The sequence below is a fragment of the Callionymus lyra genome, chromosome 16, assembly GCF_982586985.1.
Source record: "Callionymus lyra chromosome 16, fCalLyr1.hap1.1, whole genome shotgun sequence".
Lineage (NCBI taxonomy): Eukaryota > Metazoa > Chordata > Actinopteri > Syngnathiformes > Callionymidae > Callionymus > Callionymus lyra.
This window is the reverse complement of record NC_141833.1, coordinates 4140932-4154626: the sequence shown is the minus strand read 5'-3', so window position 1 is coordinate 4154626 and position 13695 is coordinate 4140932. Positions and strand designations below refer to the sequence as shown.

Genomic DNA, 13695 nt, shown 5'->3' with positions numbered 1-13695 from the left:
CAATACAAGTGTAGGGATTCCGTTAATTTTTGATGGTACATTATTGGATTAAAATTGTATATTTTGGACTTGGGGAAGAATTATTGCTGATAAAGAATTGCAAAAAAATATATGTTTGTGATATCCCTTGTGTTGTCTCAGGGTCAAGATGAACGACCTCCCTGGCTTCCAGAAATACACATGGAGTGTTGGAGGTTGTTCACCTTGACCCAGAAACAATGCAAGTGGCACTACAAACACTGGCCACCGGGTCACCAGGATTTATTGAATACAAGAAAATAAATATCAAGAAAGTGTTAAAAAAAATGCATTTGCTTAATGTCAAAAATGGTGTACATACTCCAGTTATTATCTTAACTGAATATATACAATACATTTTGCACCTCTGTGCTACTTAAGCTTCCTAGTTCCAGTCTGTTGTGTCAGATTGTTCCACGTTCCTATGCTGGTAAATAGTGTTTCTCAATTGTATTATCTTTCATTGGTTTAAATCACTTTTTATGCGTTTTACTTCACGATTCTTCTCTCTGTATTTCCCTTTTTGTTTCTCATTTTCATTATTTCTGCACTTTTCATTCCCAATTGAATTTTAAGACGTACTCTCGATTGACAAAAATTTATTTGTTTTTAACGTTTCAGGAGGCCACCTTAAGCTTTGATTACAGCACGCATTGTGACGGTGGTCGGCTAGCCAAGTGCGAAAATGGTACCGTGTGCACCCCAAAACCACTAATTCCCAATTTAAGCCAGATGTGTCTACTGTCATCTTGGAATACGCCCAAGCCATCAGGGAAGAAGAAACACATTGATGAAAATAGTCTGGTCATTCAGTGCAAGAGGGGTGAGCTGGGGAGAAAAGAATCAATGCTGAGAGGAACAGTGATGATGAGAGGAGTAAAGGTCGTGAAAACAGATGAGTTCAAGTATTTGGGATCAGTCAAACAGAGTAATAGACAAGGGGGGTGAAGAGGAGAGTGCAGGCGGGGTGGAGCGGGTGACAAAAATGGCTTGTGACAGATGAGGAGCAGCGAGAGTGAAAGGGACGCTTCATAGGACATGATGTTTGCTTTAGAAACAGTTGCCATGACACTATGACAGGAAGCAGAGTTGAACAGGTTCAGGTTTGCCAACTAAATAAATCATACGTCGATCACCGATCTTACCACAAAAGTCGCACAACTTTGCCACTCAACTTAGTTATTTTTATAGTAAAAATGGAACCAAGCACTGCAGGATCTTCATCTCCTTGTTTCTGGTTTACTTTCCACTGACCGGGTTGACACAATGTGTGATTTCGCTTTTTTCGTTTCCTTCTGGTGTAAAGTTTGTCTTCTGAGCTGCGGCATTATCTTGTATTCTAACAAGATTAAAATATATATTTGTCCTGGAGATTAGCATAGTTAAGTGTCCTTTCTCCTGGGCTTTGGGGGGCTGCTCCAGGCTTTGATCAGTGTAGCGCGGCTAGGCCAGGGCTTGGCCCGGCCATCCCAGGCCCCGGTGTGAAATTGGTCTGATGTCATCCTTATTCTCCTCTCCCTGCAGCTTTCAGTGGCCGGAATTATATTTCCGCCACAAAGCCCGGGTCCTCTTCATGCCATATTCCAAGTTTGACTGGGAAGCGTTTTTAAGAACTATGGCTAAATCACTCAGTGGGGGAAGGGGGACTGGACAGTCCCGCCATTGTCTGACGGAGACACTGGGGACATCAACACTTTTCCGAGATGTACTTTTCCTTTTCTTTTCTTGTCTGGCCTTTGCCTCTGACTGTCGTAGAGGTTGCGTTTATGACAAAAAAAAAACAGAATAAGATAAACAATGTTTTACTAAAAATATTGACTTTTCTTCACCTCTGGGTCACGATTTACTATAAATGTAACATATTTGGATTGTGCGGAAAAAAATAAAACTTTAGTATTGTAATCACTGTTTGTTTTTTAGGTCGCTTGAATACTAATTTAATGCATTTTTTTCTTTGAAACTAAGCCTTTAATCTTAAGCCTGGATGACAGTGGCTTCCATATTGTTTTAATGACATACGCACAGTATTAATGAGAGTTTATTGTATTTTAAGTACACTTAAAACATGATGTACGCCTCAGATGGTAGGTAAGTAGGGGTATGACGCTGGGTAGTGCACTGCAAAGAGGGAAATATGCTGTACATGTACTTCATACAGCAGAAACAAAAAAAACAGGTGGAAGTGGGTGTTTCTGTATCCGCTTATCTTGAGATTTAAGGGAAGGAAATACAGATTAAAGCCTATAATTGTTGCAACCGAGGCGCCCTTGATGGCCATTTGTTACTTCAATGACATCGCTGCAGCGATGGAAATTAATCTGCTTGTGATTTTGTTAAATAAGATAAATTGTTTTATTAAATGTTTTACACGCAGTATGATTATTATTTTTTTATATATCGTATTTCTTGGTAAGATCGCTTGAGGTAATAAAACAAACTCTGGATGAGAGTCTCAGTTTAGAATACAATTATGAATGACAGCTTCTTGTATTTGTTGTTGTTGTGTGAATATGTTTTTGAATTTAGTAATAATTCTTCAATATTGTTTTTGTTACAGCTTGTGTTGTCTTTTACAATTTGCTGTGAAGTGAAAAACAAATTGACTTATTCTTACAAAACAAAGTATCAAAACAAACTTATAAACTCCGAAACAAACTTTTAAACTCTGCATTAAATTTACAAATTTTGAAACACATATACAAAAATTGTAAAACAAATGAACAAACTAAATACTACAATGTTTCTGAAGTTTTCACGCGTTTCTTAATTAGTATCAAGACTTCCAACATTTGTTTGCACTTCCAAGCCGCCGTAGTCTTTGATATGTGATCATAAACGGACAGTCAGAGATACTCTCCAAATATATTACAACTCTAAAGACGTCTATTAACTCAAGAAGAAAATTAAACACAAGGCTAGTAACATGCTTTTAATAAAGCTCCAGTAACATGTAAAAAACAGCTTGATTAAATAAGAAAAAAATAACTTTTTACTGATGGAAATGGAAGTTTTGTTTTTGGTTGAGTTGATCGGTATGCTAGCGTAGTAATTGAAAAAAGTTCTAAAAGTATTTACGTGACTTTTTCAGGGAATAAATGATGAACAGATCACGAAATGTTGGTATCGTTTCTTCTATGTCCGGTAAAAATCAATTCATGGGGTCACTATAGTGATAAAATGTGTTGTTATTTTTAAATAATGCTGATTTGTCGGCATCGAATATATTTTCAAAACCAGGTTGTATTCTGTATTATTATTTTTTTTTAAAGAGATTGTACATTTAAAAAAACCTGGCATCCAATAGATTAAATCATTATAATTTAATTCTGCTATTTTCAAAAACAGACTAAAATGGCCTAAACATCACTATTTAAGTTTTAAAAAATGGTTTGCCAGCAGAACTATTTGCTGGTATCGTAATTTATCCATGTATTAAATGGAATATAAAAAGTGTCTAATACACTGTTTTTAATTCTTTCTATACACTTCTTAGCATCTTATAAATTTATTTAAATCTGTAAATATAAGTAGCTGGTACTAAGGTGTCAGGACGAAAGACTGAGATTAAATCCATTGGTCACTCCAGAAAGAAGGTATCAAATAGCGCCCACTGCTAGCGTTAGCTAACGGTTTTACACTCTTACACGGGTAGATTTAGATAGATAGTATACTGGTACACTTTAATCCAAACGGTCCATCATTGTTGAAACGAAACCATTTAATCAGCATGTTTGAACTATTTGAACAATGTTTATAACACGTAGTTAAATGATATTTCTAGGAGAATAAGTACAAATTGTTCTGTAGTATGCTACAGCAAAGAGAATCTAGTCTGTAATGAAAAATGCTTCATGAAGCTTCATCAGTAAAAAATAAAAGAAAGAATAAAAGAAAACCCATAAATGGACAAAACAGTAACTAGATGTGAACAAAGGTGAAAAAGCATGTTTCAGCACCAACATTCTTACATCGCCTAAAAAACTGGGAGAAAACATTCAATATTACACTACAGATTTGGGACTTTTTTGTTGCCAAAAAGGGTTGAAAAGTAAGTAAAGGGACCTGTAGGGCTTAAGGTCCAAAAAATAAAAGCAACAAAAACTTCTTCATCAATCTTGGGAGGGAAGAATGGACTGTTTTCTGCTTTGTTGCTTGGCAACAACACATTTACTGAAACCTCCCTCAGCTGGACACAGTCATTCCTGAAAATGGTACAAATCAAAGAGTTCAGAGAGAGAAGAAATATGAAGTGGTTTGGTACCTTGTTGCCTTCAGCATACTCGGTGACATATGAGCAAAGAATGTCCTTTAACTTGATGAATGTCAAGATCTCTGGTTCAATGTAAAGACTAACAACAAGCTTCTGTCTAAAGTATTACAAATGATTCAACCCAGGATCAGACTACAGATAGCTCGACCCTGCTCAACAATAATGATCTCATTTGGCACATTTTGATGTTTCTGGGTCAGGGGTCACCAACCTTTTACCAGTGAGCACCATTTTTCCCTCCAGGACCATGAAAGCATTCTCTCAAAATATATTTATTTTTCAGAACTCATGCAATCGTTGTTAATTATTGTACCCAGACCTTGATACTGGACCGGGTTTTTGTTTCTGTTCCTGTGGTCTTCCAGAGGTTACTTAAGACCCTCTTATTTATCCCTCAGCACTGGTGAGATAGTTTTTGTTCCTCTAGAACACGTAAAAAATCTTCCAGCATCTGAGGAAAGCAACAAGTTGCGGTTGGATGATATTCTTTAGACTGACTCTAGATTCCTATGTTTAACTGACACTCACTCTGACGGTACAGAGTTCAAACAAAACCATTGCAGTTAAGATCAGTCAAAAAACATTAGCATCTCAACCATTTTTTCAAACTGATGATATCATCGCCCCTTTCCATTACCGCATTTTCCATAAAAGTTGTCACTTCACAACATTAATGGCCGATAACAAAAGTTGTTATCGTCCTGCAACAGAAACACAACGTCTCCAGATCCTCTTTCGTTATAATAAACAGTCAATAATCGTTGTCTTAAGAAGTTAAAAGGATGAACCAGTTACAAAAAACATGCTCAACAATAAGCAACATTTTTTAAAACCAAAATTAAACGAGAACCTATATAGAATATAATTAATATAGTCAACATTAATATCATTTTATATCGTATAACTGGTTTGTGGGTCCAAACCAACATCTGTTTCCATATGTTTGTTAAACGCTTTTTTGTGGATTTCTATAGAAAACATATTTATCATTGAAAGGAAATTGGTAACTTTTGATTATATCATGCAAGGCTAAAATTGCCATTTTATTTAATTGTCGGTTGAAATCCCTACCTAGAAATTGTATTTATACTGACACTTATACATCTTAAACATGTCTCTATTTGACGATTATTTCTACCACAGTACAGTTATTGTCATCTCTAAATCATGGTGAGCCAGTGACAAAAGTTCCTGTGCAGTCCAGCCCCCCAGTCTCAAAATATTAGACACAAATCCCTCTTCAATCGCTTTTAAATTATATATTGATACAATTTAATTACGTCATTTGTGATACAGCATTATTACCAGAAGCAGTTTGATATAAATCATGAATATTGTGAAACACATTGAACTAAGATCCAAATCTTCTTTTACATGAAAAATGCTGCAGAAATGTACATATTTTATTAATATAATTGTTGGTTGCCCAGTTTTATTAATAGTTAACGTTTCCTCTAAATATATAATAAGCTGATTTGTATACATTTTAAATGAGAGTAAACGTAAATTGTGTACTTCGTGTGTACTTTGTGCTTAAGAGCGACACATTTTTTTTTAGTAATGAAATGATATCGTATGAAAATACTAAAAGCGTTGCTTTATTTTTGCTACACGTTTCTTTATTTATCATATAACAAAGATCGCATATAGATATTTACACGAATATGAAAGAAACAAATTCAGAAGAAAGTTGAAATCACACGCACTCTCATTTTATTCAAAATCTCACTTGTATAAAAACAGATCTTCGTTTAGGTCACTGGGTGTCATTAAGGTTTTACTATAAGGCAAAAGCTTGTCTGAATGTAGAAAAACACCGTTCCGACAGATGCAAAAAAACAACACAAAAAGACCACTACATTTGGTACATTATAATGGTTTCAGTTCTTTTGCATTAAAAAAAAACGTTATTGCAGGAAAAAATAAGTTATGTAAACGCTGTTCCACATGGCTATACGAGTTCATTGTGTAATAAATAAACATATATTGGTCTTTTCTAAAAAAAACAAAACTACTTCTTGCACATTCGTGAATGGTCGTGGAAAAATGTAGCTTATAGGAAGTCCACGTAGAATGAGAATATAATTGAAAAGAGCGGAAATATTTCATTAACAATTATTATTAATGGCGACGATTTTTTAAAAATGTTGGCAACAAACTGATCTAACGACACACACGCGGAAGTTTCGAGGGTAACATTCATTCAAATTAATACGTGGGTCAGTATAACAACAGTCAACATCTTTGGATTCAGCTTCAACGACAGTTCTCGCTGACAGGCCCCGCGATCAGACGCTCGACCCTCGGCCTCGCGCTCTGCTCCCACCCCTCCCTCTTCCGGTTCATCTAAGGCAACTTTTGTGTTCATCGTTACGTCATCCGTGGCTTTAAATGCAAGAATTGAAGAATTTTTGTCTGGAATAAATATACTATGACTTATGATTCCGATTTTTTTTTTTTTAAATATAAACACCAATATTTAATTACGTTTTGAACATTTTATTTTCACAAATGCGTTTGTTGTTGATACTTGTATATGAATTATGGAATTTATAAAATAATCCGCGTTTTTTTCATGGAGAAAAGGTGTTAAATTTAACTTTTAATAGACATGTAATAGTCTTCCGGCAAGGGGTATAATAACAAACAGTTCTCCAGGTTTACAATTTTTTTCAGAAACCATTCTAAACGTCTTGGCTTTCTAAAAAAAACAAAAAAACATGTGGACTTCCAATGTCTTCAATGAAATAAAGTGTGCGTGTGTGAGAAAGAGAAGGCGTGTGCACCTAAAACACAAAAATCACATTCCCCCTGTATATAAACGGCCCTGAGTTGGCACACACACGCACACCTTGCGCGCACACATACACTCGCACACACAAAACTATTAAAAAAAAAGAGAAAAAAAAGACACATGATGCTGGTGTTGAGGTGAAGTTATTGCAAGGTTCGACTCCTAGAAAGAGGTCGTGGTTCTAGTCGCTGTCGGACTTGATGTCCTTGGGTGTCGCGTGGTTGTACAGTCCCTGCGCCATGAGATGGAGCGCCAGTGAGTTCTTGCCACCATCGGTTTTCTTAATCTTGGCCCGTTTGTTCTGGAACCAGATCTTGATCTGGGACTCGTTCAGGTCCAGTTCCCGGGCCAGACTCTGTCGCCGCTGCTCCGTGAGGTAGCGGCTGTTCTGGAACTCAGTCTTTAGCCGCTGGAGCTGCTCGTTGGTGAAGGCGGTTCGGGGTCGCTTGTCCTCTTTGCTCGGGGTCGGATCTTTCTTTGGTTTGCGGGATCTGGGACCTAAAGTGTTGAAGTAAAAAGAAAAAAAATGGTTAAATGTGCAGCGACACATGTTTGGCGCAACATCCAAGTAGAATAAATCAAAGTTTGAGGTCCACAGGATTTTATTTCAGCTACAAAATATATCAAAACAAATCTAAATTATTATGAATGCTAGGTCAATTTAAAGTAAATTTAAACTTGTTTCCTGGTTTTCCTGACATATATTACTGACTTGAAAACAGTATTATAGCTATTTACGCAATTTTATTTAATTTTCTGGTATAATGCATTTAAAAAAAAAAAAATCAACTTTTTTTTTCTCTCAATGACACCATATTGACAAGCTAAAGGGTATAAAGGGGAGTCGTGGGGAGGAGGTGGTGCAGCTGGGGGTGGGGCTTAGAGAGCCGGATGAAGGCCGGGCGGGTGGGGGCGCCTGGGCTTCGATGTTAGGCGCATCTTTTCGTCTCTGTTACCATAGGAACAGCGTTTAAAAACTAACTTGGCAGCGAAATAAAACACTTTTGTTAACCACAAACATGAAGTCAGGTGTAAGTAAAAATTGACGCTAGTCCAGAAAACAAATAAGGCCGAAAAAATAATAAAGTTTTTTTTAATATATAATGTTTAAAAAGCATGTATTTAAAACACATCCTTATACAATTGAATTACAACTTTAAATATTCCGTTGCAATGGTTGAAAGAATGTGTTTAAATCGAGTCATTTTCGAGATTATTTCACAAGACCGCAGGCCCGCGTGGGCCAAACTTTTTTTGTTTGATGGTCAACCAAAAAAAACACATTCTTAACTTTTCATCTGATACAAGTAAGATAATCATCAGATTTTTTTCAATAGAAAAAATTGAATATTGGATTTTTGTTGCTTCCATACATCTTTATGCATTTATTTTTTTGTTTACATGGAAAACTTAAAAAATGAACTTTTTAAGAAAACGAAAGAAAAGCATAGTTACGTAACGTAGAGTATTCTGTTTTAATTCAAGTACGTAAACGAAAATAATAAAGAAATATGTTGCTGTTTACGAGGGAAAGCCCCATCGTCACTCCGGCATCATCTTTGTTGGCGTTTTTGAGCAACATCTTTTATCTAATGTGTACAAGTTAATAAATAATGAGAGACGACTTAACTTGGCATCGACTCTCAAGTATTCTAATATATATTCCCGTTTGCAGAATTAGAAGTTTCAAATGTCCGTGTTTAGCATTTCACATTGTGCCATTTTTTGTTTCGTAGCCTCACTTTTTGGACTCCCTCCCTTTGTCAAAAATATGCTAATGAATATTAACAAAGAGAAGTCAGAAACAATGGCGTTAAACTTGGTTTTTACTCTATTTTGACATGATATGGTAGTTTGATCGTCTGCTTTCTATTTATTTATTTTTTAATTTTGCATTCTTTTTCAGTTGAACGTCAATTCGTGGCCTTTGCGGTATTTTCTCTACTTAAACTGTTTCATTCTTTTGTACCTCTTTGTTGATATTTAGGTTCGTATATATGTTTCGAATGAAGAATAATATTTCAAAGTCGTAATTGATCGTGTGAAGTGATGGATATTGATTATACGGACGACGAATAATACGATAATTCAAAGTGATTGTTGACACTGCCTATAATAATCATTTACAGCTTTATATGGCTCATACTACACAATTGTTATTTTTATAATATGTTTAACCTAAGCGAGATATTTTCGGGAAACTTTTTTCTACATTAGTGATTGCGTTTTTTTCGGATAGAATATTAAACTGAGCTGGTTTTCCCATCTATTGTCGTTGGAAAGTACTGCTTTTAAATACTCGTCTTTACTATTACTTTTTTTAAATCGAACGAAAACGAATGTATTATCAAATGAAAAGGAAAAAAAAGGATCACAAACCTGATGAAGGTCGGTCCGAGTAGCGGGTACAATAGACCCAGGCGGGCCACAACATCTGTTGGGTCGAGGAGGCACCGGCCTGCGAGCTCTCCCGTCGACCTTTCCCGGCCTTATCATCTTCCCTGAGCCCGTCACTGCTGACTTCTGAATCCTGCTGCTGATCGTCCGAAACGACGGGTTCGTCCTTTCCCTCCTGACCCGCCGGTTGCTGACGTGGACCGACACTTTTTGAACCCTCTGTTAGGTCCTCTCTTCGAATGGTGACCGGCCCGGATCCGCGCTGGTCCTTCTTTTTTCGACCAAAGTCTGGTTTTAAAATGTTGTCTATGTAGAAGTTGGTGATCCTGTAGAAGTTCTGGTTGGCGGGCGGCTGCAGGAGAGGCAGGATGGCTCGATTCGACTCCTCTCCGGAGTCTCTGCGCGAATTTTCCTCCATAATATTTGACTCCTCTGATAAAAACGAGTTTAAGTCTCCAGCTTTGTGGGTTCAGTGTGATCAGCAATCTGTCACAACTAAAACGGGAGGAAAAGGCCAATAATAATAAAAAGAAAAATCCTTATTAAGAATGATTTAAAGTTTTTTTTAAATATACTATTTTAACAAAATAATTCATACGGATCTCATGTTCCTCAAGTTCGACCGCTGCCACTCATAAATCACACTTTAAAAGTGTTGATATGAAATAAAACGTGCACAGCGGTTCTGCATCCGTGCACACGATAATGGAAGGTCCAGGAGTGAACAGCTTTGATACACTTGCTCAAATACTTGCACTACACATTTGGACTCTGCTCTCCGATTGGCTGCTGGACTCGACGCTTGAGCGCTACTACGAGGCGGTAAGACACGTGCCCCCGACCAATGGACACCAAGCGTGCGCGTCACATGGCGTATTTTTAGGATTCCCAAAAAGGCGCACTGACTTAGAGCGTGTTGCGTTCATGGAAAAACCGCCGCCTCTGGTAAATCTGTATTTGAAACCCTGGTCCAAGTCACTGGATGATAAGTTAAAAAACACATCACATTTTCTACATGTAAAGGGTGGAAATCTATTTTTACGGATTTATTTGTTTTGCATTGTATTATGTATATACCATAATATGGACGAATTGACAAATAAACGGATTTCAGTTAATCTTCAAACTTGAATAGTAAATATATACACAGAAAAATAATTTGATAGATAAATGTCCATATAATAGAAATATAGATACAATGATAAAGATCAACGTCTGTTGAAGCAGCACACGCACCCAGTTTTTCGTCATAAATATAGTTTTTATATTTATTTTTCTGTGGCAAGAAACATTTTGTTTGCGACTCAAACTCGAAATAGGACCAATTTATAAATGCGACCTGCCTCTCACAACCATGCACACGCACATATATTTGAATCCATGTAAAAAATCCTATTATTACTGTTTATTTTTAATAAAAGATTAGATAAAGATTACCCAGCGGTCCGTTTTACTGACAGAAAATGAGAAAATTATTCTTAGTTGTTTTTTTTTCTGTTAATAATATTTTGGGGAAAAAAAGTTGGAAATGCATAATGAGCTTCCATAAATCCGTATATGCTCTAGTCTGTTTTACCCTCCATAGCGTTGTCATGTTTCTTTTGTTCTGCAAGATAAATAGAGGAATATTTAATGTAGGCCAGAAACGAATTTGGAGGAACTTCCGGTATTTCAAAACCTGAAAAAAAATCCTTCGTGAACCACAAAGTCCGAGTGTTGATAATACATCAATCAATCAGGTTATATTTTGTTTAAAAGAAAAACTAAAGAAAAATGACGTTTAAATATGTTGGAGCCTGCAGTACCTATAACACAGTTTATTTATTTATTTACATACAGAGTTGTACACCACATGACTATTAACAAAAGTGATGCATAAATTGATAAAATGAAAGAAATAATAATGCAAAGGATGGTAAATATATCTGTGTTTCCCCTTCATACAAACATAGCTCTACAGGGGAAACAATAGCAACCAGAACTAAGAACTAAGAATTCTAAGGAGTCTCTACATGTTTTGATATACATTAAATAACTGGTAATTTAAGGGTTTATATCATAATTACAAAATGCATCCAACTTACTGACAATAAATACAAATTATTTTCATCTTTTAAGGCGCCATTGGTTGCTTTAAAAATTGAAAAGCTGCCGACTTGGCAAAAGTGGTAATAAAAGCCATGCTAACTGTGATACACACGACCCATCCGAGGATGATGGTAGAAATGAAAATATTGAAGAGATCTGTAGCTGCTCCACGTGTAGAACTGTGGGTGGACATATGTTATTGTTTTAAGCAGTTTGTCAAGGTAGCCAACGACTGTCATGACGTGAGAGCTTTGAGTGTTTCTTTGTCTTTACTGTTATCTTGGTTTCATCAACACTGGTAGTCTCACAAATCGACTAGATAGGAAGAAGAAATGTTTAATATGTGTTGTATAAAAACACAAATGATTTAAAATCAGAGAAAAAATAGATGATGAATTTGATGGTGGAGTAAAAATAGGTTATGTTTCATCGATAATCCACAATGCTAACACGCACATAAGGGTTGTTTGTGAAGGCAACAGTGAGGCCAATAGTCATATCATTCCTTCTTCACTGCAAAATATTAGAGGCAGACATTCAAAACATATTTTGATGGTTTTATAATTTCCTTACTTACCACACCAGTAGCTCATTTTTGGATTATATCATTGCTTTTAATTATTCCATGGTCATTGGTTTTTAATTAATTTACTAGTCAACCTTTACATTTGCATTTCTATTTATTTCACTGAAATAATCCTTTAAAAGTTTGAAGTGTAATAAAAACAAAGTCAAGTTATGCTCAAAATCAATACATCCATTTGTCATAACAATAAGAAAAGACATGCTGTTACAAACTTTACAAAATTATTTGAAAAATAACTAAATAAATAATATATATTTGTGTAAGCTCTATCAATTTAAATCAGGAGCTATGGTTTCAATATTACAAGATTGGAGTTGCCAGTTATCCTAAATACGTAAAATATTGAAATGAAAGTAGTGAAGAAAAATTCATTTAAAAAAAATGTAACAAAAGAACAGAAAAAAAGGACGTATTTTGCAAAACAAACCAAGAATATTCCAGCAGGTGTCCATACATCCTGCTACAGCTGTGCAATTGAGACACAAATATGTGTTTTGCCTACCTAGATGAGCGGGTCCTCAATGTCCCCTTCTTTTAACGTCTCATGGTGAGTCCGTCCAGCTTACGCCCCGAGCAGCTGGTCACCAAAGGTTACAGAGTTAGTCTGGCGGAGCAATGGTGAGGCTGGAGTGGAAGCAGCTATAGTCTCACTGGGTCCAGTGGTGCATGCAACCCAGTCCCTGAGCCTTGCCATGAAAGAAACACTCCTGTCCAACAAAAGACTGTTAGGGTCTGTTGCCTTTTAATTTAAAAACACACATTTAGTCCCTGCAGGTGGGAGAACAATACACCCCTAGAACTGTGTTTGTGAGTCAAAGTTCAAATGAACACACATTTAAACTATGATGAGAGAAAACACAATCGAATTCCTTACATGGCAGTAAACATTTTCTACTTCTGCAACAACCCAACATATTTAACTTCATGTCTGTTGCGTCGTATCTTCAAACACCTTTTAATCTGCTGACCTTTTTGACTTGTTTTAGTGGACCTTCTGTTCCTCTCTCACAGTTTAGTTTTTCTTTTTCTGCCTGCTCCATATATATGTTTTCTCCAACATTCTATAGTAAGAATGGGCGTGACAATAGTTTTCGCTCCCTCTTCCCTGGTTCAGTCCAGTGTTTGACTTTTGGTTTGTGCTTGTATTTACACTTAGAGTCAAGCCTGGTCCATACGTCACATCAACAGCCAGGATTGAAAAAAGATGTGATAGCAAATATACTGATGAATTTTAACAAGTATATCACTGTATAAAGGATTTCAATTTGTCCCAGCAATAAAATGTATATAAATCAAACCAACATTTTCCAAAAGGTTTATTAGAGAATTAGCCAGAAGTGTTTTTTTCTGGTGTTGTATTCCTCAGTATCTTTATAAAGAATGAAAATATCATGTCACCAAATGAGCAAAGCATCAAATGAACCACTGTAATAATAGTTATCGTGGTTGGAGTCTGGAGTGAGCCATGGTCACATTCTGCTGCTACACATATATGTAAATACGCTGCTGGAGGCTTTTGTTGCCGGCACAAGGGAAAGCCAA

General features: G+C 36.2%; 1 protein-coding gene across 2 annotated transcripts; it reads right to left on the bottom strand.

Annotated features, from left to right (window-relative positions):
* Positions 1–6530: 6530 nt before the first annotated feature.
* en2b (engrailed homeobox 2b) lies at positions 6531–9897 on the bottom strand. Of its 2 annotated transcripts, XM_087811112.1 has the most exons (3): positions 9681–9897; positions 9462–9602; positions 6531–7580 (listed from the first exon to the last, which is right to left on the bottom strand). In XM_087811112.1, exons 1-3 carry the CDS (start codon positions 9895–9897, stop codon positions 7264–7266), a joined length of 675 nt encoding a protein of 224 aa, XP_087667238.1. In that variant the 3' UTR covers positions 6531–7263. The 2 variants fall into 2 exon arrangements, with proteins under 2 accessions (XP_087667238.1, XP_087667237.1); XM_087811111.1 differs by having other exon boundaries at positions 9462–9897.
* Positions 9898–13695: the final 3798 nt, after the last annotated feature.